Here is a 26,640-nt window from a genome sequence, read left to right as displayed (position 1 = left end):
TCAGCACATAATGATGTCAACATTGATCTTAACAATTCACTAATAATACTAGCGAAGTATCACATATGAACAATTTAACTTAATCAGAATTGGCATTTTGCTTTGAACTCATAAATTTATTAACACATACACACATGTTTTACACATTTTTAAATTAAAAATTTTGTAGCTTTCAATTTAACTTCAGGTAAACAGAAGTGTTAGTAAGTAAGCTATTTCATTTAAACTAGAAATATTTTTTAACAAATCTTCAAGGCGAGACTCATTTGTAAAAAAACATTCATTTCAACTCGCATATTCTTGACAACTCTTACTTCAAATGCCAACACACTTTGGTATGTAAAACAGTGGTACTCTGATCTCATGCTTCACTGAAAGCTGAAACCAGATGGCCTCTAGGAGCTTATATTTTGTTAGATTTCTCCATTTTGGTTTCATTATTTAATGTGCAATTTAGAACTGTAGACAAACATTTACATACGAGAGCTTCTCTCTAAATAAAACAATGTGTTATTTGAATCTCAAGATTTTAGATGAAATTCATGCTGTATAGGGCCCTTACATCTTCCTGACATTGCAGTAAAATCACAAGTGCACAAAGATGTGTAATGTTTCCACCATATTTTATTTAAAAATATTTATTTATGACCTCAACTACTTCATCTGTAGTAGTTTTACTTGGCACTTGGCTTGTGGAACAAATTGTGTTCCTCCAGGCATTTCTCTTTGGACCTTCTAATCACTGCCATTAACTAACAGTTACTCATATCTGCAGTTACATCAGCCAATTGATAAACTTCTGAAGTTGCGTGTTTTCTCATTATATGAAATGTGTGCTAATAGTATAATCTGAGGCGAACTTTTTGCTGTTTCCTCTACCTTTGGTGGTTCTAATTAGGTTGTGGATAATTTTATGCAGGTAGATATAAAGAGTAATTCTGAAAATGTGTGAGGGTTTTTAACTTTAGTTATTGATTTCATGACTTTGTAACCAGTGTTCTGATATTGTTACAAATCTCATAAAAGAATGTCATTTCTCATTTCGAGCATCCAGTTCATAGAAGTCATTATATCTTTTGCTGTTTAATATGGAGGACTTGGGCTCAGATGGTGGTATAGTTTGCAGGGGCCATTGCTTCATCTGCTAACTGCAAATATGACATCTAAGCTGAGGAAGAGAAGGCTTCTTAGGCCCACAAATTCAAATTCAGGACATTCTTATAAATTCCTAATTAGTAACTCAAAATAATTTTTACTGCTGTGAATGTTTTATGAATTTAATAGCTTTAGAATTTAATTAAAAACTTTTCCATAAAAATATGTGTAAAAAATAAATACTTAAATGTAGAACATTCAATGGAAATAGAGGTCTTTTTATAGCTTCAGAAAATCTTTTGGTTAATACATTTCTAGGTCATCTTTATTCTTTACAATGTTTTAAAACAATTTACAGAGGGAGGATTCTGGGAAGGTGATGGTTTAGGAAGCACCAGGAATCTGTCTCACCATGTTGACAGTTTTGAAATCTCAAGACAAAGAGAGAATCTTGAAAGCAGCAGAAGAGAAGCAGGTCATCACATATAAAGGGTTCTCAATAAGATATTCAGCAGATATCTCATCAGAAACTTTGGAGGCCAGAGTACAATGGGCTTAGATATGACACCAAAACCATAGCTAACAAAGGAAAAATCAGACAAATTGGATTTCATGCAAATTTAACACTTTGTGCATCAAAAGACACTATCAACAGTATAAAAAGGCAACCCACAAAATAATAGAAAATATTTTCAAATTATATATCTATTAAAGGATTTACCCAGAACATACAGAAAACCACTAAACTCAACAACACAAAACTAAAAACCAAGTTCAAAAATGGTCAAAGGACTTGCATAGATGTTTCTCCAAAGAAGATATACAAATGACCAATAAGCTCATGAAAATATGCTCAGCATCACTAATCATTAGGGTGTGTGTAAGTCAAAACAACAATGAGATACCACCTCACACCATTAGGATTATTACTATAAAAAAAACAACAACAGAAAACAAGTGCTAGAGAGGATGTAAACAGTTGGTGGGAATGTAAAATGGTACAACTACTGTGGAAAACAGTACGGTGGTTTAAAAAAAAAATTACCACTTCTAGATACATACCCAGAAGAATTGAAATTAGGGTCTCAAAGAAATATTTGTACACCCATGTCCATAGCAGTATTATCCACAATAGCTAAAACATGGAGCAATTCAAGTATCCATCAGTGGATGAATGAATAAGCAAAATATAGTATACAAACTATGGAATATTATTCAGCCTTAAAAAAAGAAGGAAATTCAGTAATATGCTAGAACATAATTGTACCTTGAGAACATTATGCTAAGTGAAATAAGCCTGTCATGAAAAGACAAATACTGTATATCATTCCATTAAATGAGGTGCTTTGAGTGGTCAGAATCATAGAGACGGAAAGTATAATGGTGGATACCAGGGGCTATAAGGAGGAAGGAATAGGTGGTTATGTTCAATTTTCATACAGTTTCAGTTTTACAAGATGAAAGTTTTCTGATGATGAATGGCAGTACTGTTTGCACAATATTATGAATGTGTTTAATACCAGTAAACTGTGTCCTTAAAAAATGGTTAAGATGGTAGATTTTATGCTGTGTGTATTTTCCACCAATAAGAAATTAAACAAATAATAAAAAGTTCAAAGAACTGAAGTATGCAGTAAGCAAAGTGAAAATTAAAATAGAAAACAAGTGCTGGAGAGGATGAGCACAGTTGGTGGAGATATAAAATGGTACAGCTACTGTGGAAAATAGTATGATGGTTTTTAAAATAAATAGAAATAGAATTACTGCCTGGTCTGGTGTGGCTCAGTGGACTGAGTGCTGGCCTGTAAACCAAAGGGTTGCCGGTTTGATTCCCAGTCAGGGCACATGCCTGGGTTGCAGGCCAGGTCCCCAGTTGGGGATGTACAAGAGGTAACCGCAGGTTGATATTTCTCTCTCTTTCTCTCTCCCTTCCACTCTCTCTAAATATAAATAAATAAAATGTTTAAGAATTTTTTTTTTTTTAAAAGAATGACCACTTCTAGATACATACCCTGAAGAATTGAAATTAGGGAATTAGGGTCTCAAAGAAATACTTGTACACCCTTGTCCATAGTAGTAGTATCCACAATAGCTAAAACATGGAAGCAATTCAAGTATTTATCAGTGGATGAGTGAATAAGCAAAATATAGTATACAAATTATGGAATGTTATTCAGCCTTAAAAAAGAAGGAAATTCTGTAATATGCTAGAGGTTTTTGGAAGACAGTTTCTTAAAAAGTTAAACACAGGCTTACCATACAACCCAGCAATTATGCTTGTAAATATTAACCCAAATGAGCTGAAAACCACGTCCACACAGAAACCTGGACACAAATGTTTATAGCAGCTTTATTCATAATTGCCAGAAATTGGAAACGTCTAAGATGTCCTTCAATAAGTAAAGGGATAAACAAACTATGACAGATCCATACAATAAAATGTTGTCCAGCAATAAAAACAAATGCACTATCAAGCCCCCAAAAGGCATGAAGAAACCTTAAAATGCATAGTGCTAAATGAAATAAGCCAGTCTACACACTGTACAGCTCCAACTATATGACATCTATCTGGAAAAGGCAAAGGTAATAATAGGAAAACAGATCAGTTGACTATATTTATATGGGTCTCTTTGGGGGCTCTCATTCTTTCCCATTGATTAATTTGTCTATTTTTTTTTTCAGTACCACACTGTCTTTGTTCACTGTAACTTTATATTGTCTTGAAGTCAAGTAGCGTTAGTCCTTTCACTTGTTTTCCTGCAGTATTGTGTTGTATTTTGGGCCTTTTACTTTCTCATGCAAACTATAGAAAAAGTTTGTTGATATTCATGAAACAACTTACTGGGATTGTGATTTGAATTGCATTGACCAAGCTGAGAAGAACTGACATCCTAACAATGTTGAGTCCTCCCATCCACAAACAGGGATCTTGTCATTTATTTAGTTTTTTGATTTCTTTCATCAGAATTTTGTAGTTTCTCTCATATAAATCTTGTGCATATTTTGTTAGATTTATGCCTAAGTATTTCTTATTTTAATTATCAATTTTATTGACTGGAAAAATGCTTAAAAATTTTAATCAATATACAAAATTTACAACCATCAATCTTTTATGGTCAGGCCACCTGTTTTCCATTTGTGACTCATCAAAGTGCTGTGATCCATGGGGTTGGGAAGTCTTTTATAAGGAGTAGCAGCTACTACTGCTGACCACAAGACATTATAATCTCTTCCACTGCCACTTCTTTATTAAGAACTGGACCTAGGGATAAGTAGGGGAAGGGTTTAGTAAAGGAACTAGTATAAATAACCCATGGACATGGACAACGGGGTGGGGATTGACTGTGGGAGAAGGGGTGAGATGGGTGGAAGGGGAGCAATGGGGGGAAAGTGGGACAACCATAATAGAAAAACAATAAAAATTAAAAAAAAAAAAAAGAACTGGACCTTGTCAGTTCTTCATTGCTATGGTTAATGTTTTCTTTTTTTTTTTTAAGTATAGTTTATTGATTATGCTATTACAGTTGTACCAATTTTTTTCACATTTGCTCCACCTTTGCCCAGTACCTTCATTCCCTCCAGCAATCCTCCCACCCCCTTAGTTCATGCCCAAGCATCATGCATATAAGTTCTTTGGCTTCTCCATTTACTTTACCATTGTTAATGTATCCCAGTTATGCTTCTTGATCCCTGCACCTTTCCCCATATTCTCCCCCTTCCCTTTCCCCACAGATAACCCTACATAATATCTCCATATCTATGGTTCTGTTCCTGTTCTAGTTTTTTTTTTTTAATTTTAGATTAATTTGTTGATAGTTGTGAGTTTGTTGTCATTTTACTGTCCATAATTTTGATGTCCTTCTTATTCTTAAGTGTGTCCCTTTAACATTTCATATAATAAGGGCTTGGTGATGATGAACTCCTTTAGCTTTACCTTTGCTGGGAAGCACTTTATCTGCCCTTCCATTCTAGATGATAGCTTGTAAGCCCTTGCTTTTCATCACCTTGAATACTTCTTGCCAGTCCTTCTTGCCTGCAAATTTTCTTTTGAGAAATTAGCTGACAGTCTTATGGGTTCTCCTTTGTAGGTAACTCTTCTCTGGCTGCTTTTAAGATTTTCTTTGTCATTACCCTTTAGCATTCTAATTATAATGTGCCTTGCTGTGGTCCTCTTTGGGTCTAGCTTGTTTAGGACTCTCTGTGCTTCCTGGACTTGTATGTCTATTTCTTTTGCCAGATTAGGGAAGTTTTCCTTCATTACTTTTTTCACATAAGTTTTCATTTTTTTGCTCTTCCTCTTCTTATGACACCCCCTATGATTTGGATGTTGATACATTTAAAGTTGTCCCAGAGGTTTCCAAGCCTTTCTTCATTTTTTTCAATTCTTGTTTCTTCTGTACTGGTTGACTGTTTATATTTTTTCCTTATGTTCCAAATTGTTGATTTGAACCCCAGCTTCCTTCCCTTCAATGTTGGTTTCATATGGCTTTTTCTTCATTTCATTTAGTATAGCCTTCACTTCTTCTCTTATGCATTTGCCGTACTCAATCATATCTGTGAGCATTGTTATCACCCATGTTTTGAATTGTACCTCTGTTAGGTTGGTGATCTCCTCCTTGCTTAGTTCTTCCTCTGGAGCCCTGATCTGCTCCCTCTTTTGGGCCATACTTCTCTGTTTCCTCCACTTGATAGCTTCCTATATTTGCCTCTGTGTCTTAGGTAGACCTTTTGTACCTGTTACACTGTAATGGGTGGAGCCTTAGGTGTCCTTCAGTGCTGGGCCACTGATTTCTCTACCTTGTGGTGCTGTATGTGAAGGAGGGGTTAGAGAGGGAACAGTTACAATTGCTCAGCACTTTCCCCTTTTCCAGTCATTTCACCTGCTTCCTGTATGTGACTGGCACCCTTCTAGCTGTTGCCCTGGTGATGGTTTTCAGAGTGGGTGGGTTTGTGTATGTTCTAGGACCCTGGGGGCTTTCTAAATGGACTCACCTGAGAGGTCAGCAGTTTCTTTCATCACCCTAACCCCCACTGGTTTTCACAGCCAGAAGCTATGAGGCTTTATTTTCCTGGTACTGGGCCTTGAGCTACATGGTCTGACCTGGGACTAGGAATGTCCCTTCTGGCTTTTATAATGTGTGACAGCTCGTTCCACTGACTGGATATATCCACTGCTTTGCTGCTGCCACCACACTGCGTTTTCTCTACCCCAGCTCTCTGTCTCTGCCCCTCCTACCCATCTGGATGAGTAGTACTTCTTTATATCTTTGTTTGTTGGACTTCCATGCAGTTCAATTTTCTGGTAGTTCTGGTTGTTTTTGTTTTGAGGTAGTTGTATTCCTTCTTATGGCTGTGGAAGGAGGTGAAGTGTGCCTATCTATGTCTCCATCTTGGCCAGAAGTCTATGGTCAATGTTTTATTTCCTCAGGTGGACTTATCTTTCCTTTACTCAGATGTGTCTGGTCATTTGTAGGGACAGGTTCTGATTTGAGAATTTTTGTGGGGGAGTTTTAGTCAGGCTTTTGTTTACCAGACCTAGAAATTTTTTCATCCTAGAGATCCAATAGGATCAGCAAATTCCCTGTACATTACATCACTCTAAAGTCTACTTGGGCCCCACTGCTCATGCCCTCCTTGGTACTATTTTTCCTCTGCTAATCCAGGCTCCCATAATCCTCATTTAAAACAGGGAGCTCCTTTCAATTGCAATATCTTTCACAGCCACCATGGCTTTACAAAGATGGTGGTGTTCTTTCTCCAATGATTCTCTGAAAGACTTGATGGAGACACCATCAGGAGAAATGGTTACAAGAGAGGTGAGCTGGCTACGTGTGAAAATCTACTTCAATATTTCTTTCTCCTTGATTCTTTGGATTTTTTCCTGTACAAATATCAGGGGATTTCATCTTTCTCATTTTCATTTAGCTGAGTCTAGAGGTCAATTAATTTAGATAGTATGTTGAAACCAAAGTCACTGGAAAGTGCACTCAGATTGACAAATTTAGGTTTATTCATATATATATACTTTTAAATTTAAATTAGCAGAACCTTTAATTCTTTCTCCTTCTGGGGTTGACTTTGTAATGGACCTCCCAGGTGTACCTGGATCTGATTCAAGTATTAGGAGTTAAGAGAGTAGTTAGAGGTGGTGAGGGAGGTGTGGGGAGGAGATTAGCTTCCTTTCAGAGGTAACTGCTTCAGGTGAGGTCAGAATAATGTCTTTAAACAAGGCAGAAACATTTTCAGGATGTAAGAGAACAGGTTTTGCTTGTGCTATGAAGAGTGTTTGGGGGCTTGAGTGACTAGTAATTATTCAAATCCTATCTTATGGTCCTTTTTCTTTTTCCTTTTTTAAGAGAGTGGGGAAGGGAAGGAGAGAGAGAGGGAGAGAAACATTAATGTGAGAATGGGTTTCCTCTTGTAGACCCTTGACTGGGGACCAAACCTGCAATTTAGGCATGTGCCTTGATACAGAATCAAACCTGCAACCTTTCAGTTTACGGGACAGTGTTCCAACCAACTGAGCCACTCTGGCGAAGGCTATGGTCCCATTTTTATTCCCAGATTCCTACTCTTCTGATGATATCTCTCTCTTACACATGAAATCTGGCGAGGCTGATAATTCAATTGATTTTATGATTTGGCAACTTGTTAACAGCATTTTGAGTAATTTTCAGTTATTTTAGCTTTGTGGTTAAATTAATAAAAAATTTAGCTCTGTTATAGAAAGAATATGGATTTTAAAAAATTTAAAATTAAAAAAATTTTTAATTACAGTTGAAATTCAATATTATTTTAGTTTTAGGTAGGTGTTCAGCATAGTGGTTAGACTTTTATATAACTTACGATGTAGTCCCCCAATAATTCTAATACCCACCTGGCACCATTTATAATTACAATATTATTGACTATTTCACCTAAGCTGTATTTTATATTCCCATGACTATTTTGTAACTGCCATTTTGTACTTCTTAATTTCTTCACCTTTTTCACCCATCCTGGTAATGCCCCTCCCATCAGTTAGTTCTCTGTACCTATGAGTTTGTTTCTGTTATGTTTGCTCATTTGTTTTCTAGATTCCACATATAAGTGAAATAATATGGTAAGGAATACAGATTTTTAAGTCTTGAGCTGAGAATTTAGGAATCTGAGTGTGTCATTGCTTTTCCTTAAGTGGTCCAGTTTTAAACTCATCTCTTGAGTTCATTTTTGAGTTCCTTGTTTTCAATGGGTACTTCAATCCAGGTGACAATATGTGGTAATTTACCTAGCTGTTTTTTTCATGTATGCTCAGGGCCCATATCTTTATACTAGCTGACTCTCAGCCTTCATTCCAGACCAGGCCAGAAAACCAATCCCAGATTCTTCTCATTTCCTCAATATGGGTGACCTGTGTTCTTTTTCCTACTGTCCTTGTTGTTCTCATTCTGCTTCCTTGAAACTTTAGATAATTTTGGACTATTGATCATGACTCTTTTGGAGCCAGAGGTCATTATAATAAGGATGGTTTAGCTATCTTTTAAAGAAAAGCGTGGACTGTGGTGTTGACCTTTCTTTGATCTCTGGGCTGTCTTAGATCTGCTCTTTGGGTTGGGAGAGATGATCCAACTCCAGTTTTAGTTTTGAAAGTGGACTGGGACAATCACATCACTGCCACCTCTTCTGTGCATATGGGGATTTACAGATTATAGGCGGTAACCTGGCTTCCTCCACTGATGTTGTCTTATCCCCAGCTTCTTGGCCACCTGCGAGACAGGCAAAACAAACATGGTAGTGCTTGGCTTTGAACTTAAGAAATAAAAAGACTTTCCCAGGATCCCCAGGGCTGGCCAGTAGCTGGGTCAAGAATAATATCCACAACTTCCCAGACCCCTTAGGAACGGTGTTGATGTTTGCAGGCCCAGTGCAAGAGTACACATGGATGCTCACATACCCTTATCTAACTATTTGAAAGCAACAATCTATACTAAATAAAATATACTCTATATTTCTGTTTTCACAAATTGTTGCCTTTGGAGTCCATAGAAGCAGATGCTGAGACTGAATTTGGCCTGAAGGGTATTTATTAGTGATCAACACAGAGAAGAAGCATGAGCAGGCAGGGGGAGAAGTCTGGCTGTGATGAAGGCTCCACCAAGCTCCAGACAACCCCACAGGATGGCCTAGAGCATGTGTGGCCCATCAGACCATACCAAGGTTAGGTGAAAAGGCTGGGCCATGACTCTCCCAGCCCCAGGACGGGGTGAGCCTTTGGATGAGGCAAGAGCTGACAGCTGAGCAACAAGCCCTTCCTCTAACTCCTTAATAATGACCTGTTTAGCCCAGGAAAGGGCAGCAGGACCAAGGGCCCCCCTTTTCTTCCCACTACTGGACGTCCTGGTCTCCTCATCCAACTTCCATCCACCTGCCCCACAGCCACCCTTTGGGCCTATGGGCACACCATCCAGGGGCTTGAATCACCCTGATGAAGACAGAGAGGCAGGGGATCCCCAACACCTTGGAGGCTGGCAGGAATTCCAAGGTCCCCAGTACCCAGAAACTGGTCTAAAACAGGATGGGGTACATCTACATTCCTGAGCAACTGGGGAGCAGGTGGAAAGTCCTTAAAGGGGGAGGGCAGGATAGGGACCCCTTTGCTTGCGTTTAAAGTACTGCTACCAAAGATCATACTGAAATTTTGGGAGACATCAACATGGGAAATTAAGGAAGACTGAAATTTTCAGAGAAGGAGGTTGATTCCACTTAATGTTAAATAAAATAAAGGTTTAAAAATACCCTCATGAGTACCAGAGACTGTAACTATTAGCCGTATTCCTGGTGTAGATGTGCCAGCGTTTCATGCCACTCTCTGGGATTCGTCCTTGGTCCAACAATCCTCTCCTGTGGCGGAACCCTCCATATCCCCTGTCTGCAGGTCCCTGGGGCGCGAGCAGAGCTGCCGGGCGCATGGGGGAGCCGGGGCAGGGACGAGCACTACCAGAAGCTAGAGTGATCGAGGTGGGAGCGGGAGGAGGTGGCCGGGCCCAGCCTGACGCAGCGGCAGGAGCAGGCCACTGCTGGGCGCCCGGCCCCCAGTACCAGCAGTCCCTCCGCCTTCTCCCGAGGCAGGGGACGCGGGAGCAAGTGCATCTCACGCCTGCCGGGGATTACGGGCAGGGTGCAGGCTTTGCCAGTGAGCCCAGGCGGAGAGAGGCACCGAAGCGCGCACACTGGGCGGAGGCGCGGGGGAGGCGCGGGAGTGGAGAGATCTGAGGGGGAGGAGGAAAGAGAAGGAGGGACCCGCCCGGTACCGCCCGCTACGCTCAAGCACCCCGGCAAGTGTGGCTGCAGGCGCCTGTCGCCACTGCTGTCCCAGAGCTGAGTCTCACTCAGGTGTCCAGGACGGTGCGTGCTTGGGTGTGTGTGTGTCCCTAAGGGCGAGCGCCAGACCGGCCCCGAGCCTCCAGCTCGCTCCTCCGGGCTGCGGTGCATGTTCGCCTCCTGCCACTGTGTGCCGAGAGGCAGGAGGAGCATGAAAATGATCCACTTTCGGAGCTCCAGCATCAAATCGCTCAGCCAGGAAATGAAATGCACCATCCGGCTGTTGGACGACTCGGAGATCTCCTGCCACATCCAGGTGCGGGAGGCGCTGGGTGAGGGAAGTGGGGTACGCGCCTGGTGCGGTGGAGGGGGGATCGCTTTGCGGGTGGGCGTGCACTGTCAGGGGTGAGGAACCCGCCCCAAGGTCTTGTTAGAAAGCCAGATTTCGGTTCCTCCGCGTTATGAGGCTGGGAGCCCTACCCAGAGATGGGGGCACTGTTCCCAGCAGGCGCCAGGAGAACGGTATCTGAACCCAAGCCCCTTTGGGCATGCACACTTCACGAAAGTCTGGCTGCGCTCAGGCTGGGAGCCTCGGACAGTTGTCTCCTGGGGACTCTAAACCCCCTGCCCCCTTTCCTACGAGGAAATGGGAGTTCCGAGAACCTAGAGGGATACCTTCATGTCGCCCACTCTTCCTTCCTCCCTTCCTCCACGTGGAGAAGGCATGCACTCATTTTTCTTTCCAGCACTCGGGCTCCTTAGGTGGCATGAGACCTAACGACCGGCTCCCTGCCAGCTCCCTTCCCTTAGCCTTTACTTCTCCACTACGTGGTGGGGGCAGGAGGGGAGGAGGCTGCGAAGTTTCTCGGGAGGGCGAGAGGCTGGGCAGCCCCGGGCTACAGCCTTGAGGCATGGGGCGCCTGCTACGTGGAACTTGAGCTACCTCAAAAGGAAAAATGAGAAATCTGGGTGTTTCAGAGAAAGGCAAAGGGCTGTGAGGCCGGCAGAGTTGAACTGAGCTGAGTTCAGGGCTTAGGGACCTCAGCGGCACCTAGGTCCCAGGGAAAAAAGTGCCCGTTGGAGTACTGGTGGTGGACATTCACTCGCTCTTGCCCAAGTTGGAGAAGGCGAGAGTTGTTTGGGCAAAGGTAGCTTTGCCGGCAGCCCCGTCCTCGGGTAGTAACTGCCTTTGGGCTTGCAGGAGAGCTATTATGAGCTGCAAGTGTGTGTGCTGTCTGCGCAAGTGTGCCCTCTTCCACGACCTACTCGGAGCGCACAATTTGGAAAGGTCGCGTTTGGGTTCAGCTCTATTTTCTGACTTTTAATCTATTTACGCTGGGATTTCCTCTTCTTACCTACCAGAGCCTTCAATGAAGCTTCAAATACAGTGCACCCTACGCAGTTCTGGTGAGAGGTGAATGGGGGCAGCATCTCCCAGTGGCAGGAATCAGGTTCTGGGTTGTGTTAACTAAGAATGAATAAATGAATGAATGAAAGGTCTTCCTCATTTTCTTTTTTTCTGGTGGGAACTTGTGACATACAGACAGCGGCAACTAATTTGTAAGCTGACAGCTGCACAGTTTCATGGCAGGAATGTGGTGCCCCATGATCTCCCAGGAAATTAGGCTCCCCCTGAATTTTCTAGAGGATCTTGGATTTCATTCTGAGCTAAGTATTGCTGCTAAACTTACTAATAAAAAGATTAGCAGGATAGGCAGTTTTTCTGCTGCCAGAGGGTTGGTTGTACAGAAACATTTGGCATGTACTAGCTTGTGATCCCAAGACAGTCATTGGTGCACTTTGCTTTACTTCTGAAGGTGGATATATAAGTCTTAATCCATATTGAATATGTAGATAATGGAGGGGCCAGGAGTATGGAGTGGGGCCGTTGAGTTCTCTTTTGCTATATCTTTCCTGTGCCAACTTGGAGTTGATGCCATTGTTTTTGTCTGATTTTGTAATAAGTCTTTCTTAGAATAAATGAATGTTCCTCAAAGGAAATGTACTTGTAGTCTGGTTTTCTGGGAAACATAATTGTAGCCAGTCTAATAACAGTTGAAAAGTTAGACTTTGTATGGCCCAACTGATACCAATGTGGTTAAAATGATACGATCTAAAAATTTGACTTGGGCATTGCTTAAAGAGAGTCAAATGTTTTATTTTGTGGCACATCTTTTTCTGTCCCTTCTGCTCCAGAATGGTGATTTTCATTTAAACAGTTAAAGTGAATTAAATTTTTTTTTTTATTTTGGTAATCATGAAACTTCTTAGAGCATTCCAAACCCAGGAATTAAAATTGTACTTCTGGGTATAAGGTCACACATATACAGAAAAACCCTTGCCATTTGTTTAGAGTGAGAACAAAAATGTTTTTTTCAAAAAACAATCTTTTGGAGTCATCAGTACATGCCCTGGAGAAGTCATCCTTCCTTCCTTCCTTCCTTCCTTCCTTCCTTCCTTCCTTCCTTCCTTCCTTCCTTCCTTCCTTCCTTTTTCCCTCTGTTCCAGGGAATCACAGAAAGTATATGGACTGTTAAATAGTGTCACACACATTCTTCCTTTGTAACTCACACAAAATATGGGTTATGGAATTTTTGAAAAAGAACAGCTTTTACACATTCCTTTTTCAAATTATGTAATTTTGCTGATATTTTGGCAAAGAAAATTTCCAAACAAACAACCTAATGGCCCAGTCTGAGCATCCTGATAGCCAGTTCCAGTAGGAAATGCTGAAAGTCATTAGCTCAGTGTCTTTTAACAGGGTCTGGGGTACTGTTCTATCATGTCACTTGTGTGTGAATGTTTATTTTAGGTGGTGTGGAAGAGGAAATCCAAATGGACAATGAATCAAAAGAGAGTCTGGGACACCAGACAGAGGCTTGGAGAAGGGAAGGAGTCACTGAATACTCCCTACTGGGCTTTACCAACTGAGCCAACCCTTGAAGTCTGGAGACTGTAGGAGGAAGGACATGGCTTAGTTCTAACCTCTTTCACTCAGTCTTGCTGCTTCAAGCAGAGTGGAGTCCTAGCCATTTTTCCTATTCTATCTACTTTTTCAGATGCCAGCATGGTTATTCACAACTCCTTCTAATGAACTTCTCATTTTTAATAGTGATTTTTATTGAGTAATATATAGGCTTTTTACATTATTCATTCTTTAGCAAAGCCTAGTAAGCATGATTGATAATTATTGGGAATTTGGATTTGGATTTGAATAGAAATTCCAGCATAGTGCTTAGCAAATAGTAGTCACTCAATAAATGTTTTAAAGGTATGGATTGGATCCTTTCTTTTCTAGATTGTTAAATCCATGAGAGTAAGAATATTTTGTTGTTGTTCATCAAGGAGCCCCCAATATGTAAAGTAGCACCTGGCATATGGTATATGTTCACTAAACACTTGCTGAATGAAGGAGTGCCCAATATTTAATCGAGCTCATTACCTATCAACATAAGGCTAGCATGACAACATTGGATTTGGAATCCAGAGCTGTGCGGTTTAGTTGTGTTATCAACCAGTTGTGGGGCATTGAGTTAGTCATTTGATATTTGGAGTCAATGTTTCTTCTTTTGTAAAATAAGAGAGCTGGGTTAGATAGATGGTTTCAGTTTAAAAAGTCTATAGTTTAATTATTACCTAAGACCAACTACATTGTTATTGACAGAGTGGTTGTATACACATTACCTCCTGTGCTTTTCATTATCTCCATTTTATTGATGTTATTGAATGTTATCTCAAACTTACAGATATGGAAAATGAGGTTCAGAGACAGTAAGCAATTTGGGTCACTTGTCAAGTAAGTGGATGAGAACCCAGGTTCTTTGACTCAGAATCCAGAGCTCTTTCTTCTTTGTAGTACTGCCTCTTGAAACTTGAGAGTTAGGATAATTTTGGCTGCAAGTAAGACAGTAGCCAGGCTAAAGTGGCTTAAATTACCAGGATACTTATTATCTTACTGGATGAGAAGTCCAGAGGTAGGGCAGCTTCAGGGCTGTTCAGCAGCTCTGTGTGGATCCAGGTACTGTCTGGTATTCTGTTCTGCTGTCCTGCATGCTGGCTATATCACTATAGTTGTCATGATTGTAAGATAGCTGCAGTAATTCTATATGCCAGTAAGGCATTACAATATCCACCTTATTAAAGGGGGTATTTCCTTAAGAATTTTTTTAAATCACAGAAGAATACCTTTTCTAGAGGCCCCATAAGTCTTCTCAGTGGATCCCATTGGTCAGGATCATGTCATATACCCACGACCTAGCTGCAAAAAAGTCTAAGAATGGGCACATTTGGTGCCTTCATTTTAACTCTCTATAACTGGAGGTGGGCTTTGCCATTATGGAAGGAATGGAGGTCCTTTGTGTGTGTGTGGTGGAGGGCAGGGAATGGCTGTTGTCTAAGCAACCAATAGTGTCTTTCAGAATAGGTCAAATTTCATGCAGCTTATGGTTCCGATGCTGGGGAAAATACAGCCTCATTGCTACTGACTGTGAAAACCAGTGGGGGTAAGGACAGTGGAAGAAACTGATGATCTCTCAGTGGAGTCCATTTGTTTAGAGGACCCCCATGGTCCTAGAACATCTGCAAATCCACCCACTCTGGGAACCACAACCAGGGCAGCAGCTAGAGGGGCACCAGTCCCATATGGGAAGTGGGAGAAGTGCCTGGAAAAGGGGTGAGAACTGAGTAAGCAGCATTGTTCCCTCTCAGACCCCTCCCCCACATATAATGTCACAATATGGTGAAACAGGTTGCCCCACACTGACAAATACCTAAGGCCCTGTCCCTTACAATGTAACAGCCCTACCTAAGACAAAGAGGGAAAAACAGGAGCCTGTCAAGGTGGGGAGAGAGAGAAGCATGGCCCAAAAGAGGGAACAGACCAAGGTTCCAGTGGGAGAACTAAACGATGAGGAGATAGCCAACCTAACAGATGCAGAGTTCAAAATACTGGTGATAATGATGCTCACAGATTTGACAGACATGACTGAGTATGGCAAATGTTTAAGGGAAGAAGTGATGGCTATACTAAGTGAAATGAAGGAAAACACACATGAAACCAATGGTGAAGGTAAGAAAGCTGGGGTTCAAATCAATGGTTTGGAACATAAGGAAGAAATAAACAGTCAACCAGTATAGAAGGAGGAAACAAGAATTGAAAAAAATGAGGAGAGGCTTAGGAACCTTTGGGATAACTTTAAACATACCACATCCTGATTATAAGGGTGCCAGAAGAGGAAGAGGAAGAGCAAGAAATTGAAAACTTATGTGAAAAAAATAATGAAGGAAAACTTCTCTAATTTTGTGAAGGCAATAGACATACAAGTCCAGGAAGCACAGAGTCCCAAACAAGTTAGACACAAAAAGGACACATCATAACTAAAACGCCAAAGGTTAAAGAGAGAATCTTAAAAGCAGCAAGAGAAAAGAAGAGAGGTACCTACAAAGAGGTTCCTATAAGACTGTCAGCTGATTTCTCAGAAGAAAATTTGCAGGCAAGAAAGGACTGGCAAGAAGTATTCAAAGTGATGAAGAGCAAGGACTTACAACCAAGATTACTTTATCCAGCAAAGCTATTATTTAGAACTCAAGGGAAGATATACTTCTTCCCCGACAAGGTAAAGCTAAAGGAGTTCATTTATCCCAAGCCCTTATTATATGAAATATTAAAGGGACACACTTAAGAAAAAGAAGATCAAAACTATGAACATTAAAATGACAAGAAACTCACAATTATCAACAACAGAATCTAAAAAATAAAAACAAAAACAAACGAAGCAAACAATCAGAACAGGAACAGAATCATAGATATGGGGATCATTGGAGGGTTATCAGGGGGGAGGGGGAGAAATGGGGAAATGGTGCAGGGATTAAGAGGCATAATCCATTGGTACAAAACAGACAGGGGTAAGTTAAGATTAATATAGGAAAGGGTTAAGCCAAAGAACTTATATGCACAACCCATGGACATGAACTAAAGGGGGGTGGGACTGCTGGAGGGAAAGGGGTACTGGGCAGAGGGGAGCAAAGAGAAAAACATTGGGACAACTGTTACAGCATATATAGTAAGATATACTTTAAAAAAGAATAGGTCAAATTAAGTTACAATTATTGTTACAATACAATTATGAGAAGAGTTTAATAGGATGTTATCTTAACCCTGGCTTATTTTAGGCAAATTTGACTATCTTTGTATGATCAAATTTCATAGCAAGAAAAATTATCAGATAATTCTTTGTAGTTTGCTGTTAAATATGAGTTCAGTCCTTATTGAACAGGTGGGTTCTGGGTAGCCACAAGCCATCTTGTGCAGAGCAGACATCTCTAGTCTTGCTGAAGTGAGAGTGTGGCAAAGTGGTGGAGAACTTATGTTATGGAGTGCTGCTTGTTTGTGTTCAAACCCTGGCTGTGTGATTGACTAGCTAGGTGACTTTGGCCAAGTCACTTTACCTCTTGGGCCTCAGTTTCCTCATCTGTAAAGTGGGGATAATAATGGCACAGACCTCATGGGCTTCTTGTAAGGACTCAATGTAGAGTGTATGTCAAATGCACTAATGGCTTAGTGCCTGGCCCAGAGTAAGAGCTGAAAAAATATAGATAATTATCTTAATATTATGTGCAGGTATATTAGGAGTAATCCTAAGTAGTGAAAAGGCTTTTACTTAGAATCTAAGTCAAATTTATTTGGGTCCTTAAGCCCAAATAAATTCCATTCACTTTCTGATTGTTCAAGACTTTAAGCAAATCACTGAGCCTCTTGTTTTTCATCTGTAAAATGGGCATAATAATTCCTCAATTGCCATCTTCCCCTGGGTTGTTGAGATCAGGTATATAGAAGCATGGTGTAATTGTTAAAATATAACCCAAATGTAGAGTACTACTCTAACCAATTAATTTTAAAAATAAAGGTAGCAGTGTACTACTCCCCAAATTTCTTATCTGTTGGAACAGGAATTGGATGGTCACATTCAAACATACATATGTACTAAATGTCAGGCCCCATGATAACTCTGCTGGTGAAATCGAAGCTAGATTTAGATGACAGCCACACCTTTTTTGTTAGTAACAACAGCCTAACACTTTCTCTGTCAAACTCATCTAGAATGCCATTTAGAGTTCACTGAAAATCAGACACAAAAGGAATAGAAAGGAAAGACAGTTGGTTAAATAATGTGGCTCAGTGCTGACATTTTTAGGCGAGAATTCATGGGCCAGCTCTTTGTATTAAGTATATTCTGAAAAATAAAGTAATCTTATTTCAATGGTCTGCTCAGATCTTATCTCTTGATGTCCTCAGAGCAAATGCAAAGTGTATTGACTGTGGGGAGAATGAAATACTGTTAGTTCCACATCACTTGGACACTATATCCCTCGGACACTTTTAACTTCATCTAGCAAATTCTAATTCAAACTGGCGTTAACATCAAGCACATATACTGGCTCGTTTATCCAGATGTCCTGAGTTACGGACTGAATTCAAGGTCTGTCCTGCCTTTTGTGATGGCTTTATCTTTGAACTGATAGTGAAAAGTTTGTAATAGTTCCAGTTGTCACATTTCTTATAGAACACCTTCCAGAGGAAGAGTGAAACCACTTCCAGCTCAGTGTTTCAAGCAGAAGTCCTGCCGTCATCCTGATCAGACCTTCTAGGTTGTGTGTTCACCTCTGGACAGTGACTGCAGTCAGTGGAAGAGGATCTTCTAATTAGTTTACGGTGATCAGAACTTGACCCTGGGACTCAGGATAGAATCAGTGTCCTTCTTGGTGGTGTTCTGCGTGGAGAAAAGGTCAATATCTAAAAATCAGGGCTCTCTTCAGAAAGAGGAAGGGCGAAGGAGGAAACGGCCCCTACAAAGGTAACCCACCATATCTGCTCTAGATGCTTTGTCTGGGTGAGTGGTCCTCAGTATGGTTTAAGGAAATCTGGAAGTCCCTCAAATCATTTCAGGAGGTCTATGATGTTCAAACTGTTTTCAAAAAAAATCCCAAGGTGTTGTTTACCTTTTGGGGGTAAGTTTTATTGAGCTATAATACCATAAAATCTACTAAGTCAAGTGTACAATTTTAATATGTTCACAGAATTGTGTAACCATCGCCATAATCAATTTTTAGAACATTTCCATCATCCCCTAAAGAAACTCTGCCCTTTAGCAGTCATAATCCCATTTCTTCCTAAAATTTGCAGCCCTAGGTAACAACTAATCCACTTCCTGTCTCTAAAGATGTGCTTATTGTGGGATTTTGATAAAAATGGAATCATATAATATGTGGATTTTTGTGACTGGCTTCTTTCACTTAGTATAATGTTTTCAAGGTTCATCCATGTTGTAGTCTATGTCAGTATTTCCCTTATTGCTGAATAATATTTCATTGAAAAGATAGGTAATATTTTGTTTTATCAGTTCATCAATTGATAAAAATTTAGGTTGTTTCTACTTTATGGCTATTATGAGTAGTGTTGTAGTGAACGTTCCTTTAAAAGTTGCTGTATGGACACATTTCACTTCTCTTGGGAATGACATTGCTGGGTCATGTGATAACTCTTAGTTTAATCATTTGAAGAACTACCAAACTGTTTTCCCAAGCAGCTGCACCATTTTACATTCCTACCAGTAATGTGTAAGGGTTTCAATTTCTCCACATCCTTGCTAACACTTGTTATTATCTGTCTTTTTGATTATAACCATCTTAGTAGATATAAAGTGGTCTCTCAATGGGGTTTTGATTTGCATTTCCTTGATGGCTTATGATATTGAGCGTTTTATTCTGTGAAGATTGGCCATTTGTGTATCATTTTTGAACAACTACCTATTTGGATCCTTTGCCCATTTTAAAATTAGATTTTCTTTTTATTATTGTGTTATGAGAGTTCTTAATATATTTAGGATACAAATCTTTATACAGTAAATGATTTGCAAAATATTTTTCCCATTCTGTGGGCTTTTTAACTTTTTGAAGGTGTCAAAAATTTAAAAATTTTCATGAAACCCAATTTATCTAGTTTTTCTTTTGTTGCTTATGTTTTTGGTGTTATAGCTGGCAAACCATTGCCTAATGTAAGGTCTTGAACTTATGCTTGTTTTCTTCCAACATTTATAATTTTAGCTCTTACATTTAGGTTTTTGATTTATTGTTTTATTGGTATGTAATTCACATACCATAAAATTCACCATTTTAAAGTGTACAATTCAGTGGGTTTTAGTATATTCATAAGGTTGTACAGTCATCTAATTCCAGAACACTTTGATCATTCCCCAGATAAACCCATACCTGTTAGTAGCCATTCTCCTTCTCTGATCCATTTTGAGTTCATTTTTGTGTATGGTGTGAGGTAGGGGTTCAACTTCATTCTTTTGCTTTTTATCCACCATTTGTTGAAAAAACAATTTTTCCTTCTTGAATTGTCTTGTTACCTTTGTGGAGATGTCATTTGCCTTTTCCACTCTTATTACCTCACCACTGTACAGTGGAGTTTTTCAGAGGCTGCACGATATGTGATATTGCAACACTTTGCCTCCAGAAGCAGATGTGAGAATCCAGCTGTCCTCTAGTGATCAAGACATTAAAGATATCCACAAAACTGTAAAACATTGCTCCCTTTCCTACTCAATTATTATTTTATAAATAAGTTATTTTCATGAAATATGTAATATATGTTAATGTGCAGTGAGTTTATCTTTTTTAATGAGTCAAAAATTGACTAAAAATTCTCAGCAAATATTGATATATGTAACCCAAATAAAAGTCCTATAAATCCTCAATAGTGTAATGGAGTTTTGAGGCCAACAAGCTTAAGAATTGCTGGCTTTGGTGACTATCAATTTATTGAACTTCTGGAAAAATTAAAAAGAAAACTAAATAAAACAAAAAAGAACTTCCATGCATCTTGGGCCTCCAAGATTGCAAGTTATAAGTACTTGAGATGGTATCAATTAAATAAAAGACACCCAGTGTGTACATGGAAAATGTGTATATGTATATTTAGAATTCTTAGTAGTAATCATATACCTAATGTTAAAAGTAGAGAGATGAGGCTGCTCTGCTGCAGTAGGCATTCCTCAGTTGTGCTTGCTATCTAACTGAATTGTGACTTTTAAGCTTTAATAATTAGATACAGCCATGTCTTATTTTGAGACCCTTCTTTTGGTTATGGACCATAATACATTCAGTGTTTAAAATGTAAGCCACTTGAATCAGGTCTGTTAGTCTCTTGAATTCTTAAGTTGTTACTTCTTTTTCTAAGTAGGCATTTTGGAAGAACTTAAAAACATTGAAGGAATGGAAATATCAGAATGTGTTTCATGGAGAATCTGAGTTTCACATGCATAAGTGACAGCTCTGGGAGGGATGTGTAAATGCTCCTCAATCTCTGATATTCCAGTACATCTTCTGTATTCTTGTTAAAATGCAGACTCTGATTCAAGAGGTCCTGGGGAGGAGCCTGAAATTTGACATTTCTAGCAAGCTTCCAGGCGATGCTGCTGCTGCTGGTCTGTGAACCACACTTGAAATAGTAAAGCATTTGTGGAATTTATCTTTTTCATAATACTTTTCTTAATGTTTTTAAGGGTGGGGACATTTTGGCTATTATCTCCTTTGATAATGCCTCACTTGGCACATTCCCTCAGCAGATGTTCAATGAATGTTTGAGTGACTGGGTGAGTGAATTAAAAAAATTCACCAGGTGTGTCTATCATGATAGACCAAAGTGCTGATTAGACACTGATGCTGGGGGTGGAATGATTCCTGTGGACTCCTGCCCCAGCCAAATCAAGAGGTTGCTTTTCAAACAGGGTTACCTGTTATGACCACTCTGATGAAGTGTTGAAAGGCTGAAGTGCATGGGGGCTTGGGGCTAGTGAGGGCCTTCTTGTCTTCCTGGGCCATACTTTCTTACCTGTATCCTGGACCCCTGATGCCACTGCAGAGGAACTCTGGCAACTTCTCATCACAAACAACTCATTGTGTCTCTGCTAGCAGTGCCTGGAAACTCCCAGAAGCATAGGGGGCCCCACTGTTCTCACTAGTAGAAGTGATCCTGAGGGACAGTGACCCTGGAGGACAGTGAAAAGTGCATATGAGGTGTAACATAAGCTCTGGGGCTGTTTGCTTTGGTGATTTTCCCTGAAGGTGCCAGAGACAAATGAGAGGACCACTTCAGAAAAAAAGAAAAATAATAAAGCTCATTCTAAAAGGGAAGAACATTGATATCGATCAAGAAATTATGTTTTTTTCCAAAGGTAAATTAGTAAAGTTTTTTGAAATTACAATCTTATTTGATAAACATGTAAAAATGTCTTCTGTATGCCAAGAACAGAGCCTGGAATGGGAGATAAAAAGAAAATAAAATCAGCCATCAAGAGGCTCACAGTCATTTGTGGGGAGAGAGACAAGATAGTGATACAAGGAAGAAATGTCAGAGGTAGGCACAGTTTTCTGCAGGTGGAGGACCAAGAGGAGGCATCTGTATCAGACTGGGGCAGCAATAACTCTGTGCTATAGGTTAATCTTGATTAATAATGGAAAAGTGGAAGGCAACTCTTTGAAGAAGGGGGAAAAGGTATTACAGGAAAGGTGATCTCTTGCCTGGCATGAAACAGCATGATTGGATGTAGAAGTGAAAGAAGGAAGAATCCAGGGTGAGTCCTAGCTGGTTGGGTTTGGTGACAGAGGTAATGGTGATGTCTCTCCAAGAGAGACAGGACTACCCACATAATTTTTGGGGCATAGTGCACATGAACATGTGGGGCCCGTTCAAAATTATTAAGAATTTAAGGATCATGACAGCAGACCATTAAACCAAGTATGGGGTCCTTCTAAGCATGGGTCATACACCCATGAAGCTGGCCCTAGGAAGATGGAATAAAGGTGAAGCTGTTTGGGGGGAGAAGATGATGAGCGTCATCTTGGGCATATTGACTTGAGGTACCTGTAGGGTATCTGAGTGTAGGATTTGCGGTAGGCAGTTGGATATAAGGAGTGAAAGTCAGCAGAGCAGTCTGCCATGGAGACATGGATAACAGAGTCTTCACTGTTGATGAAAGTGGTGGTAGAGACCATGAGGTATGAATGAAACCACTATAATGAGTCTTCCTTTTTGTCTGGGTTTCTGCTTGGGTCATCCTTGTAAATTAAACCAATGGATTATGAGCTTTGGAATTCTTTCCAAGGGTGTTTAATTATTTTCCATTTTTTAGGCAACTCTTACCTGAGCAAGAGCTTCCCCACTTTCTTCTGTAACTAGTCCAGCCACATCAGAGTCATCAGTGGAAAAGCATTTTCCTGCTCTTGGCCTAGCAATTGAAAAAAGCCCTTTCTCAGCTTTAAGGTTTCTGAGTTACAAAGCAAAGGATTTTCATTCTAGGGAAGTCATCCTTTTAGACAGCATCATGACCTTTAAATGGATAATACATTTTAAAATTCTATTGACATGGTATAGCACTGACGTAAACATGGTATGTGAGGAGCAGGTTTGCAAATTTTGCTGCGATAATTTATCCTTTATTTGATATTTATATCTCAGATATCTTTTATGACAAATTTTGTTACTTAATTTCCAGGGGTTATTGTGAATATTAATTGAAATAAATTCAAATTCTATAAAACTGTTAAAAGAAAAATCTGATATTGGTAACATAATAATCTGGATCTTAGATGTACAATAGAGTTTTACCAGTATATATATGCATTTTGTTAAGGTTTGAAATGTGATTATTCTGTAGCAGGGGAAAAGAGTTAGTATGTTAACAGATCAAGGTTTGGATTATTATATCTTGCCACAGAAGCACAATTTATTGCTTTAAGGTGCTAGGCCTTGATGGTAAATGTTGGTCATGAAAAGGTTGACTGAACCAGAGTTTTCACACACAGACAGTAAAAATTCAAATACAATATCATTTACTAATGATTGATGATAAAATTAAGTAGTCTTAAAAATTGATGAACTAATCAGCCTTATTAATAGAAGAGAAGATAAACCTAATTAATAAGTTGGTTAATAATTCTTTTTTGCTGTTCCTAACTGATTTTATTTTGGGGACTGGTGTATATACATACTACTGTCCACTGTCCTGAAAATAATGCTAGTCCTTGTGATCTGTATCTGTGTGTAGGTGTTGGCTACAATGTATGATATGTTGGGTATTTAGTGGTTCCTTGGTTAGCCACATCCTTTCTGTTCACTCATGTGCTTCTTTATATCCTTGATTAGTATGTTAATAGCATTTATTAGCTAGTTGATTAAGTTGAGATATAGAGATGTTATATGATTTGCCTAAGGTTGCATATTTAGCAAAATTAGGATGGGGTACAGTGTCTTGGGTTTTTGGTTTGCTCCTATGATACTAAATACTGCCATTATTTTGGTTTTGAATCTTCCTTGGTAGTCTAAACGATGTAATTCTTTTCCAATGACAACTTCCTAAGTAACTCCTTAAGGGGAAAGCCATCTACTGGTCATATGTCTGGGTAAAGCAATCCTATTGATATTTTACAACTGTCATCCAAGGACAGGGTTTTAGTTCTTATCTACTTTCTTTTAGTCAATGTGTAGCTCAATGTATACTTCAATGAAAATTGCAACCAACTTATCATGTATTTATGAATACTTTTCCATTTAACATATGTAGATAATTGAAATATATCTCTTTACATGTTTGGCATGGTATAGACATTGCTTATAGTTTGAAATTTCAAATTAACCTTCAAGAAACTGCAAATGAAAAAGAAAGAATGATGTCAATAGAATTTTCTATATATTCTCTAAGGTAATTCACCTCTTAGTTTTGAGAATGACTCTGATAATTAAAATTTTAGCAATCCCAGACCACGATATTTAGTTGACTTTGAGAAAAATATGAAAATGTGTTTTTTTTTTTTTTGTTAGGCACTAGCTATATCCTGTTAGACTCTCTTTGTTTTGTAGGCAAAAGAGTAATGATATCTCTGGAGTCAGGGGTAAAAAAAAACTTCATACCACCTGGAGCCTTGTCAAGGATAACTTCACCTCTTGTGTTCTCAAACCTCAAGGGAGATGTATTTCTGCTGAGGGGCATAATGGCATGGGGTGTTGGTGGGGGGGTGGCCAGGGGTGGGCGGTGGACCTTGAATGACACCTTTTGTCTCCAGATTTGGAGACATAGTTTCTCCCCACGTGTAGATGGTGCTTTCTTGAGTCAGTGCTGATTAAAACAGAAAAGAGCAGGAAAAGTTGTACAGTAATTCAAGGGCAGCCACGAAGTCTGAGTTTGCAGTGCCAGCAGCAGTGTGGTAATTTGAGAATAGCAAATTAGAAGAACAAAGCAGATTTTAATCATATGCCACAAAGAAGAAGGTGGTTTAGTTTTATCTCCAAATTGTACCTCCATTAGAGAAAGGGAGGCTTTTAGTGCTATTATCCAATATTTATTGTTAAAGATTTCTTCCTTTCTTCCTCCCCACCTTTCTTTAGTTCACTCACTGAGTTGGAAATGTCAGCCTTTTCTCTCTGAATGTTTTGAGCAGTTATTAAATATGAAACATTTTCTTGATATTACTGGAAATGGAGAGAGAGATTTTGAGAATTTGACATTCAGGATCGTCACCGTTTAGAGAACTTAGTCTGAAAGTAAAATTGAAGATTGAGAAAGTGTCCCCTCCTATCTTTCAGCCATCAGCCCACTCATCTGGCCATTCATCTGTCAACCCACCCACCTGCTCATTTACCTATCCAGCCACGCACCTGCCCATCCATTCATCCATCCATCCATCCACTCAGCCAACAAACATTTATTAAGGATCTCTGTTAAGAACTCATCTGGGTACCAGAAATACAAGGATAAATAAGAATATTGTCCTTTCCAGTAGAGAAGACAGACACCTAAACAGATTCAAGGTGGTACTACTGTGATAGAAGAACTCACCAAGATATTATTGAATACATAGAGAAGCCAACAGTGGAACCAGGTATGGCTTGGGGGAAGGTGTAGCCCTTCTTTAATCTCCAGTTACTCTCTTCCAAAGTCATTACTCCTCAAAAGGTTGTTCTTTGAAATGGATCACATTTAAGTGTGTAAGAACTTCTCTAAGAAATTTGCTCTTGCAAATATCTCATCAAAAATTGTATCTTGGTGTAAAATGTGATTTCAAGAAAAGTTGCACACCCCCTTCCCTTCTTTCTACTGGATTTTCACTCTCAAAAAGTATCCTATATAGAAATTCTGGAGCAGTCATGGGGCACTTAATGCAGCCTGGGAAGGACAGGAAAGGTTTTCTGAAGGAGATGATGTCTCAGATGAGTTTTAAAAGAGAACGGGCATTGTCTGACCACTTAACTGGGAGAGTGTGTTGAGAAAGGATGCCTGCATCTTTCTCAGGGAGCACTTGAAATCCAAAGAAGAGAAGGGTCTCACTTAACCTGGTGAGTGGCTGAGAAGATTGGAACCTGGTATCCAGACTGCCATTTTCATAGTTCTTTCGATTTCATGATAAGGCATTGTTCATGTGAGCTTGGTTAATGTTGCTAGGTTTTTTTCCTTGTATCTGGAAATAAGTAGCATATAATCATTTAAGTTCAAATTCCACCCTCCATTGCTGGTATGTAGGAAAGAGACAGATTTTGTATATTAACCTTGTATCCTGCAACCTTGCTACTCCTTTAATTGTTTATTAGTTTCAGAAGTTTTTTTTTTTTTTTTTTGTCAATATTTTCTGATTTTCTTTTTTTTAAAATCTTCACCCGAGGATACATTTTTATTGATTTTTAGAGAGAGAAGCAAGGGGCGGTGAAGGAGGGGGGAGAGAAAGAAACATTGATTGATCACCTCCTGTGTACGCCCCAACTGGGAATCAAACCTACAACCTAGGTATGTACCCTGACTGGGAATGGAACCCATTGGTGTATGGGATGATGCTCCAACTAGCTGAGCCACCCAGCGTTTTGATTTTCTACATAGACGATCATGTAATCTGTAAACAAAGGCAGTTTTATTGCTTCCTTCCCAACTTGTATACTTTTTATTTCCATTTTTTGCCTTTTTACAATAGGGAGGACTTCCAGTACAATCTTGAAAAAGAATGGGGAGAGGGGATATCCTTGCCTTGTACCTAATCTTAGTTGAAGAACTTAACAGTTTCTCACTATTTAGTATAATATGAGCTGGAGGTATTTTGTAGATTTTTAAAAATCAAGTTGAGAAAGTTCCCCTCTATTCCTAGTTTACTCAGAACTTTTATTATGAATGGGCTTGGAGTTTTGTCACATACTTTTTT

General features: G+C 39.5%; 1 protein-coding gene across 2 annotated transcripts in view; it reads left to right on the top strand.

Moving 5' to 3' along the window:
- The first annotated feature begins 10,413 nt into the window (after positions 1-10,413).
- Positions 10,414-26,640, top strand: part of FRMD3 (FERM domain containing 3) — a 285,052-nt gene continuing 268,825 nt past the window's right edge. For both annotated transcript variants that reach the window (XM_090274210.1, XM_090274209.1), the window contains exon 1: positions 10,414-10,711. In XM_090274210.1, coding sequence (XP_090130336.1) covers positions 10,565-10,711 — 147 coding nt within the window. In that variant the 5' untranslated portion in view covers positions 10,414-10,564. The remainder of the gene's footprint in view (positions 10,712-26,640) is intronic.

The sequence above is a fragment of the Furipterus horrens genome, unplaced genomic scaffold, assembly GCF_987537825.1.
Source record: "Furipterus horrens unplaced genomic scaffold, mFurHor1.1.pri manual_scaffold_4, whole genome shotgun sequence".
In the NCBI taxonomy this organism is placed as follows: Eukaryota; Metazoa; Chordata; class Mammalia; order Chiroptera; family Furipteridae; genus Furipterus; species Furipterus horrens.
Note: the sequence above shows the minus strand (reverse complement) of the source record. Positions and strands in the feature narration are given on the sequence as shown.